General features: G+C 42.4%; 3 protein-coding genes and 1 pseudogene across 7 annotated transcripts; 1 reads left to right on the forward strand and 3 right to left on the reverse strand.

Annotated features, from left to right (window-relative positions):
- Positions 1 to 285: 285 nt before the first annotated feature.
- LOC139337591 (sodium/potassium/calcium exchanger 1-like) lies at positions 286 to 6,273 on the reverse strand. 4 transcript variants are annotated; one of them, XM_070972255.1, is made up of 9 exons: positions 5,106 to 6,273; positions 4,292 to 4,351; positions 3,928 to 4,036; positions 2,539 to 2,619; positions 1,850 to 1,938; positions 1,396 to 1,656; positions 1,213 to 1,302; positions 766 to 932; positions 286 to 645 (listed from the first exon to the last, which is right to left on the reverse strand). In XM_070972255.1, exons 1-9 carry the CDS (start codon positions 6,147 to 6,149, stop codon positions 396 to 398), a joined length of 2,151 nt encoding a protein of 716 aa, XP_070828356.1. In that variant the 5' UTR covers positions 6,150 to 6,273; the 3' UTR covers positions 286 to 395. The 4 variants fall into 4 exon arrangements, with proteins under 4 accessions (XP_070828356.1, XP_070828355.1, XP_070828358.1 ...); XM_070972254.1 differs by having other exon boundaries at positions 1,784 to 1,938; XM_070972257.1 differs by lacking the exon at positions 2,539 to 2,619.
- A 2,020-nt stretch (positions 6,274 to 8,293) lies between these two features.
- Positions 8,294 to 10,662, reverse strand: LOC139337364 (sodium/potassium/calcium exchanger 1-like; annotated as a pseudogene).
- Positions 10,663 to 11,504: 842 nt separating this feature from the next.
- On the forward strand, positions 11,505 to 16,365 carry ints14 (integrator complex subunit 14). Of its 2 annotated transcripts, none has more exons than XM_070971734.1 (12): positions 11,505 to 11,565; positions 11,999 to 12,286; positions 12,425 to 12,532; positions 12,697 to 12,852; positions 13,226 to 13,344; positions 13,439 to 13,581; positions 13,674 to 13,766; positions 14,202 to 14,346; positions 14,492 to 14,625; positions 14,943 to 15,061; positions 15,987 to 16,052; positions 16,132 to 16,365. In XM_070971734.1, the coding sequence occupies exons 2-12, from the start codon at positions 12,065 to 12,067 to the stop codon at positions 16,363 to 16,365; spliced, it is 1,539 nt and encodes a 512-aa protein (XP_070827835.1). In that variant the 5' UTR covers positions 11,505 to 11,565; positions 11,999 to 12,064. The 2 variants fall into 2 exon arrangements, with proteins under 2 accessions (XP_070827835.1, XP_070827836.1); XM_070971735.1 differs by having other exon boundaries at positions 11,529 to 11,580.
- On the reverse strand, positions 15,973 to 20,097 carry hacd3 (3-hydroxyacyl-CoA dehydratase 3). The gene is made up of 11 exons (XM_070971737.1): positions 19,876 to 20,097; positions 19,168 to 19,210; positions 19,009 to 19,082; positions 18,740 to 18,904; positions 18,517 to 18,562; positions 18,254 to 18,364; positions 18,027 to 18,154; positions 17,806 to 17,918; positions 17,564 to 17,670; positions 17,347 to 17,478; positions 15,973 to 17,229 (listed from the first exon to the last, which is right to left on the reverse strand). Exons 1-11 carry the CDS (start codon positions 19,951 to 19,953, stop codon positions 17,153 to 17,155), a joined length of 1,074 nt encoding a protein of 357 aa, XP_070827838.1. The 5' UTR covers positions 19,954 to 20,097; the 3' UTR covers positions 15,973 to 17,152.
- Between the last annotated feature and the right edge of the window lie 12 nt (positions 20,098 to 20,109).

A 20,109-nucleotide genomic window follows, 5' to 3' on the forward strand; every position in this document is an offset into this window, starting at 1 on the left:
TGTTGGCGCAAGTGGATACATACATATTATACAAAATTCATAGTTAGAAACCTCATAACTTTTCCAAAATGTGCACATTTCCTAGATTTCAAATTGTAAACAATGAACACACAACCTACACTATTTCAGACAGTATTTCTGCATCTCCTGGTGTGATCACAACATGAATGTAAAAACTGCCATCGTTGCTAAACGTGATTATGTCACAAGTTCTAGAAAATGTTGTAGTATGTGTATTGCTGCTGATATATCAGACTTGTCACTGGCAGCAATGCAGAGCAACTACGGTAGATTTCTGCACAGGTTCTACAGATATCCAGACCCACATGTATGGGTTTGCTGCTGCGGGTCATGTGAAGAGAAGTCCTGCTGTAGAGAAGCTTCTGTTCACACATTCAGATGGAAACAGGGCAGATAATGATGCGATCCTCCAGCATCACACTAAGCACCAGGAAGATAAAGTAGAGCAGGAACATGGTGGAGCCCAGCACCTTATTCATCTTCCACTTGCAGGATGCAATGGAGATGATGACAAAGAGGAGCATGATGAAGAGCAGCACGATGGCACAGAAGAGCCCATTGCTGCTGACGGCCACAGGAGCCAAACCGTGGATGGCTGAGTACAGGAGCCACGGCACTGGAAGACTTGTGAAACAAAGTGACAGAGCAAGATATGCAGAAAAATAGGAGAGCAAGAAATGCATTAACTGAGTGTTCATCTGGATTTATTTTTCACTCATGACACATCAAGTTATTGCAGCTCACCCCACAGTGATGTCAAAGATGTTACTGCCCACAGAGCTGGACACAGCCATGTCCCCGAGGCCTTTACGAGCCACGATCACACTGGTAATGAGGTCGGGGATGGACGTCCCTGCAGCTAGGATAGTCAGACCCATGATCTCCTCTGAGATGCCGATGGTCTCACCCACCTACAAGGGCACACCAAAGTCCAGAGTGGATAGAAGCTACAGAAATACATGTTTTTCTTAGCACGACAAATTCAGGACATAATCTTGATCTCACTTTCAGAATTCATTCACTGGTTCGGGGAGATTTAAAGGGAGTTAACAAATCACTTGATACCTGGATTCATGTGTACTCACCCTCAAGATTACACCAGTCTTTATGAAAGATGCTCAATGTCTGTGTGCACAATCAAGAGACAAGGCATTTCAAATTGCATCTCTAAATGTTACCGCAGTGACTGACCTGATGGGCCCACCAAACCATGAGGTAGGAGAAGATAGCAATCCACAGAATAGAGCCCAGGAAGGTGACCGCAAAGAATTTTTGGGATTTCTGTCGGACAAAGTCAGCAATGTAAAAGCGAAACACAGTGTGGAGCAATTCCAGATACCGGAGCTGACCTCAGAAATGTGTGTGGATCTTTACCTGGTTGCGAACATCTGGAACTGTGAGCCAAAGAGGGAAGATTATGGGCAGCAGGAAGAGGTAGGTGGCCTGTTTACGGCGTGTGTCTGGCCACTCTAAAGTCAGAGGTTCATCTTCTTTCTCTGCTTCTTCTTCCTCCTCCTCATCTTCATCTTCATCTTCATCTTCACTGGACTCATCGCTGTCTTCATCGCTGTCGTCCTCATCGCTGCCGGAGTCGTCTGACCCTCCTGACCCATCCTCCCCTGCAGGCACATCCTCCTGCAGTGCATGGGAAAGACAGATCATGATGGAGGGCAGGAGAAGCAAAGGAGAAGTGGAAGCAAATGCCAAAGAAGCCTAAAGAGGCCATTTGCCTGTGCTTGTAGCTCTGTGCATTGACTCTTACATAGACAGGTATCAAAGAGTCACTTCTGGGCTTTTTGATAACCACCAGGACATGGTTGGAGAGTACCTTCTTGTCCTCTGGCTGCTCCTTCTTCTCTGCTTCTGCTGCTGGGGCAGCCTCTGGCTCTTTGGTCTGCTCAGTTTTTCCCCCACCACCTGCGAAAAAGAATCCCCCAAATCTTGTGCACTTGCCTCATGCCTGGAGCTCATTCAGCTATCTACAAGAGCCCTCCATTTCATTTTATGAGACTTCAGGCCAGGTCATATGGAGAAATGCAGTGAATCTATTGTTCCATGATATATGAGGTTATCCTTGTGGCGACTGGACAGAATGAACTCACTGTTGTCATCGATGTCAGTATTTGGATTTGATTAAATGCTCCTGTAGGCACTTTGTCTAGTCTTTAGCACTGTTTGCATGTTATTTTTTACAGTATATTGCACCTGTATGTAACTTGATGTACTCCTTATGTTTTATTTACACTACTCTGTATACACTCCATATTTTACTGTCAAGCAGCATAAAATGATGCTCCAGGCAATATTTTCCAATTGGCTGCAGTAAAGTAATGTAGGGCATGTATCATAGACATCACCTTTCTGTTGCTGACATATTTTGGCTGTGTGGTTTAAATGTGAAACAGAGCTTTGCATCCCAGAAGAGAAGCAGCTTTCAGACTCTGCTCAAGAGCAGAGTCTGAAAGCTTAATGAAAGGTGCCTGATCAATGGATGACCATAGCACCCTTCCAGTTTACCTTCACTTTTGTCTTGAGTTTTGCTCTCTGCTGTCCGTCTAGCCACATTATTCAGAGTCTCAGCCTTATCCTTAAATTTCCCTAAGAACAATCAAACAAGCAAAAATAAACTTCAAATTCTGTGATGAATTTCTCAGTCATGTGATGATAATTATTACAATGATTTCACAGTTTAACAGTTGTATTGAGGATAAAGAGGCGGCCACACCATTCATGAGTTAGGCATAGAGCAAAATACTGGCAGTATGACATGAAAAACAATAGCATTATAATCCTTGCTGCAGCATGGGGCAAAATGATGAAAGGAGGACTGAGCTTATCAAAGGAACTGCACTGGAGGCACTGCGCAAGACGAGACAGGATCATACTTTTGCTGTCTGCTGAAATGATCCTGCATACGAATTCAACTGCCTCTTTGTCTCTGAGAAACAGCAATTTGTTTCCAATGGACGGACAGACAATTTTCGAATAGAATGCAAGGATTTCCTGTTTCCTTTTGAGCCAATGTCTCACATTAAACACACCAAACTCAAGAAAGCATGATCAATAGCAGCAGAGGTTGATACAGACACCATGCAGTACACAGTGGGACACAGAGGAGCTGTAAACATCCATTCTGATGGTTTATTCAAAGCATTTGATTAATAAAATCATCTTTGTGCCTTTTAGTGAGGCAGCACATCATTATTTAGAGACGTTGAGCAAGCCACGGGTGTTAATGATGTTGCTTTGATGCATGTCAATGCCTATAGTCATCTCCAGGGACATAGACACAGGGAGTGGGTTGTAATGGGGCTGCTAGCTCTGATCCAGATTGCATAGGCTCATTCAAAAGCTGATTATTGCACAGGAGTAGTGGAGTGTTTGTTGCCTGGAGGCCTGAGAGACGAGCAAACGAGGAGCCAGGGCCACAGGTACACAAATTGGGACAAAGTGTAGTCTTGCCTCAGTCAACCATAGAACAGGAAAATGTGCACATAGGTGTTAGACTATGATTCATCGTAGCATGATGCACTGTAAAACTACAGTACAGCTACAGTTCGTTATCTCACTGATTTAACAGGAATAATACCACTTTTTGATCTGCCTCTCATTAACAATCTTTCTTAACTAAAACTAAAGCTATGTTTGTTTGTTTGTTTGTTTGTTTGTTCTAAGAATCTTTTCATATTTCAGTGTGGGCCTACAAAGGAATGCCTCCATAGACTGAGGTAAGTATTTATCTACTTAGTATCAATCTGGACTTAGAGCTGCCTTAATTTGGGACACTTTGCTAATCCATTCTACTATGTGAAGGACGGAGTCCCCAGACACTCAGCATAAGAGGAGTTTTAAAGGCAGACGATTATCAATCATTTGGGGGAATCACAGTGGCGATACGGTACTCACCCTCTCCAAGAGGGTCTAATGTGTGGATCATAAGTTGGAAGATGGTGTTTCTCATGGTGCTGTTGTGTAAAGAAGCTGAACTCCCCCCTCGCTGAAGGGATGGCTTCAACTGGGGAAAGAGATGGCTGAGGTCACGACAGCTGCTCACAGTAACAGACAAATTAGTGTTAGACAACCACATCTTAGTGCATTTACATGTGCCAGCTCTTGAAGGGAGGCCTGTTCAATGGGAGGACAGAGAGGTCAATAAGATGCAAAATAATATGCAGGTAAATGAACACTGTGAGTGCTTACAGTGTGAGCATGTTGGGTTTTTTGTGTTTCTATTTGAATTTGTGTGGCTGGTTGAATGATTGATTTTTACCTTTAACCGATTCTTGTCCTCTGGAGCAGGAGGAGCATTATCTTCATCGTCCCCATTTGTCTGCGTGCAGCAATGTTTTTTTCAGTGATAATCATTCATTGGTAGAGATAGACCAAAGTTATTCCACTTTGGTTAAGCTTGAACATTGCTATTTCACACATTGCACACTCTGGGGGTCTTGTCAGTGTTACATGTCAAAATAAACAGTGGAGCTTTGTGAAATTATCACTCAGTCAATAACCAAAAAAAGAAAAAGACAACACTATAGTGTGATTTGATGTGAAATAGCAGATGAAATAATTACATTTGCCCATTAGGAGTCCAGCTCCAGCAGTATATCCAGCTCAACAAATACCCTGAGTCTAGCTTTACTTTGTGTAAATTATGCTTCAATCACACTTACCAGGGTGAAACGCAGTATATGCTGATGTTACAGTTTGTATAGAGCTGTAGCTCCTCAAAGTATTAGTTTGCCCCCAAGGCCTTTCAGTTCAGTCTTTTGACATGATTTGCATATAGGTGCCATTAGAGATGAGCTATGTGACTTTCTGTTTCAGTAGTAAACCACATTGCTTGTGATTATAACAGAATAAGAAACAATAACTATGCTAATATACTTAGAAGTATTTAGAAAACTTTGAGCAAATGCCTGCAAACTGTTAATAAGTCTTTGGGGTTCTTCCACACTTGAAAATACTTGAAAAAATGTGATATTTATATATTATAAATATATAGTAACAAACTCATTATTATGTCAATTGAGGACATGAAAACCCCCGATTGTAGATTTATGTTCTGTCACAGGAGTGCTTACCTTCTCAGGTTCCTCCACAGCAATAACTTTGACAATGTTCTTGTGTTTGTGGAGTTGTGTCTTGAAGGCCTGCTCTATTTGCACATTGAACTTCATGAAAGTCACATACAGAGAGTAACTGGTCACCAGCATCAGGCTCTCCCACCACATTATCACATTATCCAAAAAGAAGATGATGAGTAAGATGAGGTCAAATATGTAGAAGGACACATCTCTGAAAAGTGGCCACCAGGTTAGATGAAGAACCTCCCGTGAAAACAAAGCACACATTCCAATCACAAACAAAATGTTAAAAACTGCTGAACCGACGATTGTCCCAATACCCACATTGCTGTGGGCGATGAAGACTCCGATCAATGAGGTGAAAAGCTCAGGAGCAGAACCTCCAGCAGCCATGAATGTGGCTCCGGCCACATCATCAGAGATGGCTAACTTGTCTGTGATCACCCCCAGCGCAGGAACAAAGAACTCATCACACACGATCGCAAGCGAAATGAACATGTACATCATCCCTATGATGTGGAGGATCACCCAGCCTCGCCTGCGGTCTTCAACAGAAAAATAATCTTCAGGGTATTCACCCTTCATATGTGGAGCTTCACCGGGAGAAGCTGGGGTGATGGTGGTTACTGGAGGAGCTGGAGCTGGTGTGGGTGTCTCCTGTGGAGGCTCAGGGGCCACATAGATGCAGTGCACAATAGTCCGGTTTGTAGTGGGCGATTGTGGAGATTCAGTGGGGGTGGAAGCTTTAAAATCTGAAGTTGTATCCGGATGATGTACCACATGCATCTCTGGTGTTGTTTGATCTGTGAGCTCTAATTCATGTGTTGCAGTGAGAGGTTCCTCCAGCCCCTGAGTCTCTACTGTAGCCTCCTCCACCCCCTCTGTTGAACCCTCTCCAAAGTCCTCTGCAATCTGAGGCATCGGCAAAGGCTCGTACAGTCTGGCACTGATGGTCAGCTGGTAGAGGGTGCACAGGAAAACCCCAGAGAGGAGAAACAGGACTCGGCTCAGCTGGAGTCGCTTCTTCCTTGTACAATACATTTTCCTCCAAAGCAGTGACGCCAGTGGTTATGGTGAATTAAGATGCATAAATGGGCTTTGGTAGAGGTCAAGTCCAGCTCTCTCCCCAGCAGACCCTGGGGTGACAGAATCCAAAACTTCTGCTGTGTGATTCATGTCATATCCCGTATCCTTGGAAAACCAACCCTATTGTCAAAGGATGCACAACAATAGAGTACGTTTGAATGCATTTGAAGTGTCCAGAGAATGCACCTCCTAAATAACTGTCTGTCATAACGTTATTGTTAAGAAGCTGTTAAGACTTCTTTCTCTGCACGCTGGTGGTGTCCGAGAAGCAGACTGAACAAAATGAGCCACAGACTGACACAACAGACAAACACAAGCAAAACATCAATGCACATAGAAAGAAAAACTGTCCAACAGGTGGAGACTTACCACAGAAAGGATATCTTGCAAAGTCAGGGGTGCAAAAATCTCGAAAGATTTCCACAGGTGGGTATTGTGGCACCAGCTAAAGCCCAAACCGTTGCCAATGGCCAAAGGGTTATGTAGGACACAGGACAAGTCTTCACAATGGATCAGCATAATACCTGAGGTCTTCTAAGAGGATTATGTGCATTGTCTCACTCTCACTTTATCATGAGCCTGTCATAGTAATATTTAATTTAACGCAAATAAAAGTGGTGCTTTAGTTGAATGCCATTATGTTGCATAGCTGCAGCATAAAATCCTTAAGAAACATCAGACTGACACTTGAAAATACTTTCTATTATGAAAAAAAAAAAAAATTGAACTGGAACAGCCAACTTTGAACTCCAGTCCAAAATCCACAATGTACACAAGCCAACAGCATTATTATTGACATTATGGCACTCCATGCTAAGTTTCTGGGCTGACTTTTCAGCACAGGAATATGAAATTTAAAGTGTGTATCACATAGGAACTACTTATTCCAAGGCACACTGCTTTCACCCGGACAGAAATAGAGGCGCACATATCAGCACAAAGTCATGCATGGATTAATTAAAGAGGAGAAAAAAAACATCTAATAAACCATAAACCAACATCTTGCAGGTCAAGGTGGTATATTTGGTGAAATCAATATAAAGTTTGGCCTTTGTTATAGTTTATTAAGATTGAGGAAACTGTCCTCCAAAAATCTTGTCCAATAAGTAAAAAATAGAACTAAATATATCAACAGTAATACTATTAGTTAAATAATTAAAATGGAGAGTAAAAAGAAACATAAAGCAAATGCTTTACATTGAGATTTTAGCTACTTGTGTGTGCTGTTGTATGGGCTCAAATTTATGTACCTCTCCTTTTTGTCCTCTAGGTGGTGCTGGTAACTGATTAGTCACAACAGTTTTTACAGTGAGAGGAGATTCACTCCCACCTCTACTGTCACAGTTTTCATTTCAAGACAAAGAAAAAATTAAATTCAATTTACGCCCATTTCCAGTGTGTCAAGTGTTTATAGAATGATTTATTTTAGAGAATTTTATACACAGACCATTAGTCAAACGATATGTTATCGCTGTTTTCATTAAACAATAAAAGAAATACAAAAACATTTAAGCGAATAACAATTAAGATTAAAAACTTAAGCACAAGATATGAGCATATATTAATGAAAAAGAAAAAAATGTTTAGATATGAGAAAACCGATATTATAAAATACATCTGTTGACATATCAGTGTACAGTTTATTTCATACATCTTCAACATTCAAAATACAAATTTCAGACTTTAAAAAAAATCTGAGCGTTAGTCGCCTTAATGTTCACCAGATTAATATTATTATTCAACATTAAAACTCTTTACAGATAATTACTACATTTCAATCAAGCTCACATCACAGTTCTTGGGACCAGGTAGTGCTGTAACAGGTTTATGAAGACAAGAGAGATAACAGTTCTGCTTTCAGACCCAGGAAGTTATCTTCTCTTCACTGGTGCAACAAAGATTTTTGCAACTTTGGGACACTGAGTCACATCATTATCATAAATGTAGAAGCTGAAATTGTTTTACTTTGGTCTGTGAATGTGCCCTGCAGATCAGTTAACAGAGCACAAATCAAGGAGTAATTGCTAAAAACGAGAAAGCATATATACACATATAAAAAAAAACAGCAAATTTCATTAGCAATAACATGTACAATCATTTTAAGCCCTTTCATCCACAATAACAGGGCAGATAACGATGTGATGTGCAGCATCACACTAAGCACCAGGAAGATAAAGTAGAGCAGGAACATGGTGGAGCCCAGCACCTTATTCATCTTCCACTTACAGGATGCAATGGAGATGATGACAAAGAGGAGCATGATGAAGAGCAGCACGATGGCACAGAAGAGCCCATTGCTGCTGACGGCCACAGGAGCCAAACCGTGGATGGCTGAGTACAGGAGCCACAGCACTGGAAGACTGTATGTTAATCAGCATTTCTTTTTTAAAAACGAGATGCATCAGGCTATCGCAGCTCACCCCACAGTCACGTGATGGGCCCACCACACAGTGAAGGAGAAGACAGCAAGAGAAGACCAGAGCCCAGGAAGGTGACTGCAAAGAATTTTCTGGATTTCTGTAGAACAACAGCAAAAGCACCTAGTTGAGGTATTCAAGATACTGGAGCTGACCTCAGAAATGTGTGTGGATCTTTACCTGGTTGTGAACATCTGGAACTGTGAGCCACAGAGGGAAGATTATGAGCAGATGGAAGATGTAGGTGGCCTGTTTACGGCGTGTGTGAGGCAACTCTAAAGTCAGAAGTTCATCTTCTTTCTCTGCTTCTTCTTTCTCTTCAATTACATTATGTTCATTTTTACAGGAGCCATCGCTGTCTTCATCGCTGTCGTCACTTTCAGCCTTCAGAGGCTCCTGACCCATCCTCACCTGCAGGCATGTCCTCCTATAGGGAACAGGCATGTTGGTGTGTTGATTATGCTGAGATATGGCTAAAGAGGCCATCTGTAAAGTTGTAACTCTGTGCACTGACTCTGTGAATCCTTACAGGTATCAAAGATTGACTTTTGAGCTTTTTGCTAAGCACCAGGATATGGTGAGAGAGTAGCTTCTCCTCCAGCTGCTCCCTTTCATCCTTTGATGCTACAGTTTGTACAGCGCTGTAGCTCCTTAAAGGATTAGTTTGCTCTTAGCTTTCACTCTCAAACGCCTTTGCCAGTAACATTTCACTGTTTTGACACGATTAGCACAGGTAGGATGAGAGCAGAGATGTCATGAGGGATGAGTGATGTGGGTTTCTGTTGCATTCTTCACAGGCTTTCTTTGATGAGCATGACAGAGTGAGACAAAATGATTTATGAGTGAACACACAATTTTTACTTTTGAGTACCTGCATCTGTTGTGCATTATGGAACAGCTTCATTGTGGTAATAATAGATGAGCTGCTCAGTTTTTGTAACATAGATCTATGCAAATACCATATGCTTGGATGCAGTAAGACAAAGTTGTTCAAATAGCTGCAGTATCATATGATGTGACAGTGTTACTTGAGTGTTAACAAGATTGAACAGCAAAACTAAACTAGCAAAAAATTATGCCAGTAATTTGTGAAGGATTACAAAACCTGTAAATTTTTAACTTACCAGGATGTGTACATTTGTCTTTGATAGCTGTGTATGTTGTTCTTTAAAGCTACACAGCTTTGTTCTTAATTGCTATATGCTAACTATGCTGATATACTTAGAAGTATTTAGAAAATTTTGAGCAAATGCCTGCAAACTGTTAGTAACTATTTAGGGTTTCTTCCACACTTGAGAAAACTCTTTGTGATATAAATACATAATAATGGACTCATTACTGAGGACATGAATACCCACATTGCTGTGGGCGGTGAAGACTCCGATCAATGAGGTGAAAAGCTCAGGAGCAGAACCTCCAGCAGCCATGAATGTGGCTCCGGCCACATCATCAGAGATGGCTAACTTGTCTGTGATCACCCCCAGCGCAGGAACAAAGAACTCATCACACACGATCGCAAGCGAAATGAACATGTACATCATCCCTATGATGTGGAGGATCACCCAGCCTCGCCTGCGGTCTTCAACAGAAAAATAATCTTCAGGGTATTCACCCTTCATATGTGGAGCTTCACAGGGAGAAGCTGGGGTGATGGTGGTTACTGGAGGAGCTGGAGCTGGTGTGGGTGTCTCCTGTGGAGGCTCAGGGGCCACATAGATGCAGTGCACAATAGTCCGGTTTGTAGTTGGCGATTGTGGAGATTCAGTGGGGGTGGAAGCTTTAAAATCTGAAGTTGTATCCGGATGATGTACCACATGCATCTCTGAGTCATGTGTTGCAGTGAGAGGTTCCTCCTGCCCCTGAGTCTCTACTGTAGCCTCCTCCACCCCCTCTGTTGAACCTTCTCCAAAGTCCTCTCCAATCTGAGTCATTGGCAAAGGCTCGTACAGTCTGGCACTGATGGTCAGCTGGTAGAGGGTGCACAGGAAAACCCCAGAGAGGAGAAACAGGTCTCGGCTCAGCTGGAGTCACTTTCTTTGTACACAACTCATCTTGCCCCACAGAAGCAGAGGTACTGGCTGAAAAAAACACAAGAGGCATAAATGGGCAATTATAAAGGTCAGCTTTCTCCTTAGTAGGCAAAGGAGGGACACTTTGAAAGTCTGTTGTAATAATAAATAAAATGTCAATTTAGCAGCAGCATAACAAGCGTGTGTGTGTGTGTGTGTGTGTGTGTGTGTGTGTGTGTGTGTGTGTGTGTGTGTGTGTGTGTGTGTGAGAGAGAGAGAGAGAGAGAGAGAGAGAGAGAGAGAGAGAGAGAGAGAGAGAGAGAGAGAGAGAGAGAGAGAGACATATGCACCATATGCATCATACTTGAAGTCTTCTAAGAGGATTATGTGCTATGTGCAGTGTCTCATTTTCACGCTCAAACTGATCACCAAATCATGGACCCTGTCACCTGTCTGTAACGCTCCTTTTACAGCTGTAAACACACAGCAACAGTGCCAGCTGTCTTACCTTGTCAACAGACGACTCCTTCTCACCAGTTTCTCTGCAAAACTATCCAGGGATTTATTAAAAGCCAGGGCTCTGACCGGATCGTTGTATGCCACAAACTAATTGTGCACTGTGGGTATCTGACCGAAGATTCTAATTTTGTGACATCGAGCATGTTGAACTTTCTTCTACTCCCGCATCTGCGCGGATTTAACATGACAGAATTTGCACTGGAATAACTAAACTCAGCAGTAATAGTTCCGACATCAAAATTCGAGCCTAAAATGAGGCAAACAGATTCATGTTTAAATGAAAAAAATTCCAGATAATTTCTGTGTAAATCCCCGCGGCAAGATCACATAGGAACTATTTATTCTCAAGTTCATTGTTTTCACTCGGACGGAAGTAGCCGTGCACATTACAACACAAACACTGGATGGCGAGCGAAACGTTGAATGGCACGTATACATTTAGTGTTTATTTTATTAATTGTTTATTTTATATTTCATCCTATCGGTTGTTATAGCCTCACATTTGTTAATTAGTAACCAGAATGTTTCTTCTGTTCGGTCGTTTAGCGGTACTTTACAGAATGCTAGCGTTAGTTAGCCGAACAACTAGCAAACATTAGCTAACACTCCTCTGCTGTGACATGCTCTTTCTTTTTTAGCTTTTAACGGCGTTAATAGTCTCTGTTTGATCTACACTAACCTCACTATGATCCTCTTAAAAACAGTGTCGCTGACATGAACACTTATAGCTACATTTAATGAATGATCTTGTTAGTATGCCCTGCAGAGACAGGAAGAGATGCTATTTAACGCAAAGTTAGCTAACTTCGTAGTTTTGCGCTGTTGTCCTCACACATATCTTTTTCTTGCTTTTCATCAGTGGGAGCACGTTTCAGGGTACTGTAATTCCACTGTATTCCTTGGGAAGCTATATTAGCAATCAGCCATGCCTACCGTGGTCTTAATGGACGTGTCTCTGTCCATGACACGGCCAGTGTCGCAGGATGGCAGCGAGGAGTTTCAGAGGAAGAATCTGGCCGTCCACGGACTAAATATGTTGTTTGAACACATGGCCTCAAACTACCGCCTGGAGTTCACAACACTGATGGCATTTTCCTCCCTCTGGGAACTTTTGGTGCCTTTCACCAGGGATTACAACGCATTGCAGGTAAAGTGTGCCTGATATGAGAAGTCAGTCTAAGCAGTCAGCAAAATTTCTTCACTGCTTTCGTTTGGCTTCAGAGAAAACGAGTATGACTTTGGAGAAGTGTTGGGGATTGTCTAAGCAATGTCTATCTCCATGAAGGAGGCTCTGAGCAACCTGGAAGACTATGACAAGACCTGTGTGGAATCAGCTCTTCATGGAGTTAGTAACGTGGTACAGCAGGAGTGGGGCAGTGCCTGTCCCTGTCAGGTATGTTGAGTCCGTCATACAATATCATCACACCTCTGAATTTTGCATTTATTAGATAAAGCTGGTGTGCTGTCAAATGATTTTTCCATTGTGATTTTAGCTATCTGTGTCCATGTATGGTAACGTAGGTTTATGTTTATGTACCTCCTTCCTTTGTCCTATAGGTGGTGCTGGTCACTGATGGATCTCTGGGTATTGGAAAGGGTTCCCTTCGTCACTCCTTGCAAACACTGAAGCAGCGTGGGGATGACAAGAAGTTCCCACTCCCTTTCCCTTTCCCCACCAAAATGTTCATCATGTGTGTAGCCAATGCAGAGGAGGTACTGATTCACCTTTTTTGGCTGACTGTTCAACAATTGATTTCTATTTACTTTGTATTTATTTACTATAAAATCATGGAGAAAACCTGAATTGCTGTTTGACGGTTATTGTGTGTATTTCTGAACCTAGAGATAAATAGTAATGAATATTCATAACTATGTGACTGTGATGTGCTGTTTTACTGTTTAATTTAACCTGGGGAGAAAATATGCTCATTATTTTTTCATCTCTTATATCATCAACAGTTTTCTCTTGTGTGCCCAGGAAGTCTTCTTTTGCATCTGTGTAAAACTTAAGCTTATGGCAAGTTGGTGCTTGCAATAGATTTGGTAACTGCAACAAATGCTTCCCCCCTGTCTTGCGTAATTGCAGTTGCAGATGACCGATGCCATGGACAACTTGGAGGAGCTGCTTCGTCTCAGTGGAGGTGACGGACAGATCTTCACCACGGAGGGACCGCTTTGCATGAAGAGCGTGCAGGCCATGTTTGGGTATGACTCTCGCTTGAGAAATAATCCGGAAAGAAAAGTACTTTTCCATGTGTTATGTGTTTACTAAGGAATCATGGCTTTTGTATGTCTTCAGGAAGCTGATTGATCACGCGTACTCCCCCTTCCATGCTGTCCTGCACTGTGGGAACCTCTCCTCAGATGTCCAGGTGTTCCCTCGACCTGAACCTGTTGTGATGGATGAAGAGGTGGAGCCCATGCCCCGAGCAGTCAGTACAGGTATCCGGCTGGCTTCAAATTTCATGGTTTAAAGTAAAGTTTAAAGCTTTTTTCCCCTTAAACACAACATGATTCTGTTATACATGTTTCAGATTTGGAAATTGTGGGATTCATTGAAATTGCTGACATTTCCAGCCCTCCTGTTTTATCCAGACACTTGGTACTGCCTATTGCTGTAAATAAAGGTAAGTGTTCGAAATTTGTTGTGTTGTTTTAAAGAAAAACTAAACATTCATCGACAAATCAGCTGTACAGCATACTGAGGGCTCATTGCTTTTGTTGCAACTGATTTTCATAGAAAATAACCAGATTTTCTGGAAGCAGTGGATCGTTTCAAACTGATTTTCAGCTGCACTGTACTGCTTGTCCCCAAACTTAAAAAGTTCACTGCAGTTTCAGCCACATCATTTTGCAACAAGGATAGCTCAGATTGTGTTTCCAGCAATACAAATGCTGGATTTCAGGCTGACTGCATGCTTATTTTATTATCATCATTTTTTTTGGAGAAAATCCTACTCATTCTCCCTTTAAAATACAAAAAACCTAAATCAGTGAGCCCTCACTGTGGCATCTGTTAGATTATGATATTGACAATCTGTTTTATTTGTACTTGATTTCAGAGGTGGATGAAGTTGGCACAGGAGCCACAGAGGAGCTTGAGGAGGAACCCTCTGCCAGTCAAATGGCAGGCAAAAGCCCAAATTTTTGTGTACTTTTACATGGCAGTCTTAAAGTTGAGGGCATGGTGGCGCTGGTCCAGCTGGGGTGAGATGCAGCAGAGCTGTTTATATTTAACATCTTTGATTTTTGTTATGCACAAAGCTTTGTGCATTTAGATACTGAGACACCTGCAGAGTAAAATGAGTCATTTTATGAAGAAGTAATCTAAATTGAGCTTGCTTTCTCACAGACCGGAGTGGTTTGGCATGCTGTACTCCCAAGCAGACAGCAAGAAGAAATCAAACTTAATGATGTCTCTGTTTGAGCCTGGCCCAGAGCCTCTGCCTTGGCTGGGCAAGATCTCACATCTGGGACCAATATCAGGTAACCCCTTACCCCTTCACTGTGTCAAACAAGCAAACAGCAACTTTCTATATTTTTACAACATCTCTTGGATCTCTTTAGCATACTGTTCATTCACGTCTTTGCTAGTTCCTTATCCCTTGGGGCATCATTTCAAAACTCTGCACTATGACTTCTGACACACTAACCCATGTACGAGTAAACACGTTCCTGAAGTGCAAAGGCCTCTCTGTATGTGTACTGTACATAATCAAGCAGTTAATAATTAACAGTTTTTATTACAGACTGAGAATGTATTGACTTCACTTTGCTGTTTCATGACCTTTCTGGTATTTCAGAGGCTGCTGAAAATCCCTATGGAGAGGATGACAGTAAAAGTCCTTTCCCTGTGCAGCCCCAGGCCAAACGAAGCTATGCCCAGAATGTCACTGTGTGGATTAAGGCCAGTGGACTACAGGTACAGTAAAACCCTCTGTTTGAAAGCACTGTGGTTTGTTGAAGCCTGTGGAGAGATGACGGTTTCATTTGGTTGAAGCCATTTTTACAAGGTGCCTTCTGACTTTATTATTATTATTATTATCTGTCCAAATTCCCACAAATGTGAACTCAGCCCCATAACTGGAAATCATGTGCAAGTACTTCCTAAGTAATATGAGCCCAGTTGGCCAGATGGTGGCGCTGTAATTATGGCCCACACTGCAGGACTGAATGGCTTGAAATTGGAAACACAAGCTCTGTTCAGTGGGCTTTACAACAAAGCGTCTTGGACCATAAAAGTCTGCCATGATGGATTTTCTGTCATTTTAAATATTCTGAAAAACAGTAATGTGAATAGAGCTTGACCTCATGGCTGCCATCAACTGAAAAAGTTCAGGGTGGAGATAGCAGGAAAACAGCCATAACTCATTAGTGATTTCTCCAGTTATCATAAATCTGGTTTCGTGTCTTCAGGCTTTTGGGAATTGGCCTACCAAAGCGATCTGCGCCCAATTGATAGGGGGGCGCCACACAATGACATGAAAACAAGATGTCACAAAATATTGTCCTGACAGATATGAAATTTGATATAAACTTGATTTTTTTTAAAAATAACACTAATATGGTTGAACACTGTACATGGGCAAATGTACATACTAAGATCCATCAATCAACCATTAATTTTCATACCCCTACTGACTTGTAAATAGTGTTCACATCAACATCTAACTGGTAAAAACCAACCTAATGTGGATGCCTCACATCAGCCCAAGTCTGTCATTCAGTGGAATTAACCCTGTTCCTAATGGATATGGTGTGATATTTTGATTACATAGTTTTACAAAACATCTGAGAGTTATTTCTGGTCATCAATGACTCGATTTATTTATGATGTTGTTCTACAGACGGATGTGCAGAAGATCCTGAGGAATGCAAGGAAACTGCCAGATAAAACTCAAACCTTCTATAAGGTAAATTTCTCTGAAAATGGCTCTGAGCTATAAATCTTTTTTAAAATTGAAGTTGCTATTTTGTTTTTGACCCTGTCAGGAGCTGAACCGTCTTAGGAAAGCCGCCCTGGCTTTTGGTTTCTGGGAGCTCCTGAAGGGAGTTGCCGATCTGCTGGAGAGAGAGTGCACCCTGCTCCCGGACTCGGCCCATCCGGATGCTGCTTTCCAGCTCTCCCACGCCGCGAAGCAACTCAAGCTGGCTAGCACTGGCGACTCCCAGTATGCTGCTTTTGAGCAAAACATCGTTCCCATGCACACAGACTTCTCAAGCTGAGCCATGTCTGAATTGGCGAAAGTGGACTGAAATTTAGCAGCCTCAGCCTGTGTGGACCAAGGTGGAGACAGGACCTGTGTGTGCCTAATGTTGTTTAAGGAACTCGTGAAAGGGGACGCTTCAAGAACCTTAATGTGGAACCCAAATGAAACAAATCGCTAACTTACACTCCTTCTCTGACACACGTACATGAGGTGTTTGTAAGGTGTTCATGTGTACATATTTTTTTACATGCTCCTTCGTAGGATCTTTTTCACAAACTAGTTAAATTTTGTTTTTATTCATTGTCAATGACTCACCTTCACGGGGGACCTGGGAATTACGGTTGCTGTCTGTATTTAAAATTCAGGTGACTGTCAAAATCATGAAATAGTGTAGTGAGGGATATCAATAAAGATTCTTCATAGGTGGTTACCGTGTTATTGAGCATAAAGGACACAAAATTCTCTCTGTTTAATCAGTCGCCAGCATAATTTTCCCTGAGGTTTGCGGTGCAGGTCACATATCTAATGGTAACTAATACAGTACTTATTGGAATGTTATCGCTTTCTTCAGTCATACACAAATTATCAACCAAGATTTAAAGGAAAAAGAAACAGTATCACACGGGATAAAGTTATTGTGCTTAGTATAGCTCATTACTGATCTACAAACAGGCTGTGAGGATAGAAAACCTTCATGACAGAAACGAGAGCTGATTTGACTGGATGATGGGTTATGTGGATCATTTCAAAAGAAGAAATAAGCAGGCAGCAAAGGTGTTGGAGGGTGCTGTTTGTGCTGGATCTCAGTTTGCTTTCCTCTTCTTGGTACGGAAACGCCTCTTCCTCTGCTTGTAAAGATGACGGAAGTTGATAAAAAGTCCTGGGGGGTGGGGGGTGGGGGGTGGTGGGTGGTGAGCAAAAGGTTAATGCTGACATTAGGACATATATTTGCTCAAAGATGAACTGTATGTGATTAATGTTTTATCTGGACACTTACCCAGAAACATGAGAACTAGATAGACGTGCAGGAAGTAAGAGAAGCTGATAGAGGTACCGACGGCTTTTGGCAGAGGAATGCTGAAGAGTTTGGTCTTGTCAAAGACGGGTATGGATTGTATCACAGCAACAGCTGCATGAGGTTGGGAGATGAGATCGATTTCAGTACGTCTGTGTGAAGAATAATTATTGATTGTGAGGGACGTAAACAAGCTCACCTTCAGCTATGACACCTAACGGGTACAGCGGTATCCAAACTGTGTATCGCAGCCACGTGAGAGTCTTCCACTCTGTGTTGAAACAGCGCAGCATGTAAAATGGATACCTGAAATTGGATCATCGCGTTAGTTTTAGGGAGGAAACACAAAGCGTGTCACTATTAATCGACTGACACACGATCTCATCGATAAAGTCTTCTTCTTCTTGTCCACCATGAACAACAAGGCAGATGCATACTTACCTAAAAATCTCAACGGCACTCCACAGATAGAAAACAAAGAACACAACAGGCTTGTTGTGCATTTCCTCCAAACTACCGAAAATGATGAAGAGGATAAAATTCCTTCTAACCACCTAGCAGAACAACAAAACGCACAAAAGCAATTAATATTAAATAAGTACTTAACATTTGGCATGCAGTCTACATCATGATTCAAACTCTGGCAAATGAGCATCCCACACCTGCATAAGAGCTGGGATAACACCTGTCCGGACGACTCCAAAAGCAGCGTTGAGGACCTCCACTGCTGCCAAGATCTGGCAGAAGAACATCACGTCCGATATGGTGTGAAACGTGTCGTAGAGAGAATCTGAAGGGAGAGTCAGGTTTTACCAGGTTTATGTGAGGAAACTGATCAGTGAAGGAAAAACGAGGAACTTCAAGGCAGAGCAGTCTTATATTTTCTCACCTTTGCCAAAGATGAAGAGCCGAACAGTCATGTTGAAAAAGATCCATGAAAAACCAAGAAACTGTACCAGGTTATATGCAAACAGAAAGCCCGTTTTCAGGCTGACAAACCCTGAAACATTTGAAAGAAAAAGAAATCACTGGGGCAACTGATCCGGACAACCTGCTTGAACAAAGAGATGAGGAAAAACTACAGCCAAAAAAACCCTTTGGACTTTAAAGAAACCTTCAAACAGGCATGCATCTGGACAGACCTGTACTCACCTTGTTCTTTATGCCTTGAAGCCTTCAGCCTGTTCTTCTTCTCCTCCTTTTCAAAGTGAAAAACATACACATAATATCTATTTGTTCAATCTTTGCCTCTGGTAACAACAATGCAATCTTAGTTCTGATACTGAGATAATGACATCATCAGTACTGAGAATGAGCTTGCTGTCAAACGTGCAGGCTTGCACATGGAAACGCTCCACTGAAACTTAACTCTCACCTTTTCCCGGATCTCCATCTCAGCGTCTGACTCCTCCAGCCAGCGGTCAAAGTCAGGTGCCAGGAAGACCGGTTTGCGCTCCTGTACCAGCAGTCTTTCCCACCATCCTCGCTGCTCCTTCCGCACGGTAATATTCACCTGCCGCTGCGTGGACTTGTGGCTCACCTGGACACACAGGTAAACTGAATGAGCACGGTCAGCAAAACCAGCAAGTATAAATAGAAGAGAAAGAGCAGATATCAAGGACTGATTTTAACATGAACACATACCTCTGCCTTTACTGGCAAAAGAAACTCCAAGCTGAACCCATATTCATTTTGTCCTTTTGCTCCATGGCCCCGGGCTACACGCAAAATACCATAAATTATGTCCCAAATCATTAACTTTAAAACATGTTCATTGTCAAATGTACGTGAAATATATGTCACCTCGAAACTGAAGCACTTTTTCATGCACATGGACGTTAATATTCTGCAAAAAGACAGAGACACATAAGTCCTACATAGTCATATGATATTACTACTTACAACAGAGACAATGATGAAACACTTGATCGACTCGAACGAGGAACTGAGCCGTTTCACACGATCTCCATCATGAATCAGCTCCTGTACTTGTTTCTGTATGATAAAGAGTCCCTCCTGCAGCCTGAAGTCTTGGCCAAATTGACATCTTTGGGTTACGAATCATCTGTCCCTCGCCCCTTCTAATCTCACCTGTGGGGCGACGTGATGACGCTACGCTCTGCGCCAACAGGTAGTGCAGGGGGGTATTTAAGGGTTACAAATCCATGAACTTACTGTACCACACACGTCTTCTTAACATCATGATACTTATCAGCGCATCATTTAACAGGTTTGGTGGGCTCGGGGGGGCTTTGTAAATACCAACTCTCACCTACAATAATCTCTCTGTTCACCATCTAATATGCAAAGTGTACAGCTAGCATCAACCAGCCATGCGGCATTTACAGTAACCTGCGCCCTTCATTTGCATTATTAAAGGTTTCCCTTACAGGCATTAATAGTACACCAGGCGGTCAAGTACTACACTGAAGCGACTTCCTACTGAAAAGTGACTGCGGGTGATTTGCTGAACCCCGGAGCGTCCTGTCCTGAACTGTCTCGCGTGCTCACCTGAGCGTCTGTCAGCTCCACTCGTAGGTAAATTTCTTCATGGCGTTGAGCCCAGTAAACCAACGGCGTCAGCTCCATCGTTCCGTTTCTTCTAGAGTTGTGTTTCAAACAAATGCCAGGCTTGGCGGACAATGAATGAAGCCACCTCGCTTCATGCTAGCCGTCGTGGACAGCTAGTAAAAAATACCCAGAATATTCTGCGGAAGCGCGCGCTCGCCATCTGTCAGCGTATCG

Source organism: Chaetodon trifascialis, chromosome 10 (assembly GCF_039877785.1).
Source record: "Chaetodon trifascialis isolate fChaTrf1 chromosome 10, fChaTrf1.hap1, whole genome shotgun sequence".
NCBI lineage: Eukaryota > Metazoa > Chordata > Actinopteri > Chaetodontiformes > Chaetodontidae > Chaetodon > Chaetodon trifascialis.

What these genes read in the sequence shown, in the direction of transcription:
- ints14 (XM_070971734.1), top strand. Translation starts at nt 12,065, where the DNA reads ATGCCTACCGTGGTCTTAATGGACGTGTCTCTGTCCATGACACGGCCA. An exon ending in GGGATTACAACGCATTGCAG is followed by an intron (nt 12,287 to 12,424) that starts GTAAAGTGTGCC and finishes ATCTCCATGAAG; the next exon opens with GAGGCTCTGAGCAACCTGGA. An exon ending in GTGTAGCCAATGCAGAGGAG is followed by an intron (nt 12,853 to 13,225) that starts GTACTGATTCAC and finishes GCGTAATTGCAG; the next exon opens with TTGCAGATGACCGATGCCAT.
- hacd3 (XM_070971737.1), bottom strand. Translation starts at nt 19,953, where the DNA reads ATGGAGCTGACGCCGTTGGTTTACTGGGCTCAACGCCATGAAGAAATT. An exon ending in AAAAGTGCTTCAGTTTCGAG is followed by an intron (nt 19,083 to 19,167) that starts GTGACATATATT and finishes TTTTGCGTGTAG; the next exon opens with CCCGGGGCCATGGAGCAAAA. An exon ending in TTATCCCAGCTCTTATGCAG is followed by an intron (nt 17,919 to 18,026) that starts GTGTGGGATGCT and finishes TTGTTCTGCTAG; the next exon opens with GTGGTTAGAAGGAATTTTAT.
- LOC139337591 (XM_070972254.1), bottom strand. Translation starts at nt 6,149, where the DNA reads ATGTATTGTACAAGGAAGAAGCGACTCCAGCTGAGCCGAGTCCTGTTT. An exon ending in AGGACAAGAATCGGTTAAAG is followed by an intron (nt 4,037 to 4,291) that starts GTAAAAATCAAT and finishes CTCTTTCCCCAG; the next exon opens with TTGAAGCCATCCCTTCAGCG. An exon ending in ATTAGACCCTCTTGGAGAGG is followed by an intron (nt 2,620 to 3,927) that starts GTGAGTACCGTA and finishes GATTGTTCTTAG; the next exon opens with GGAAATTTAAGGATAAGGCT.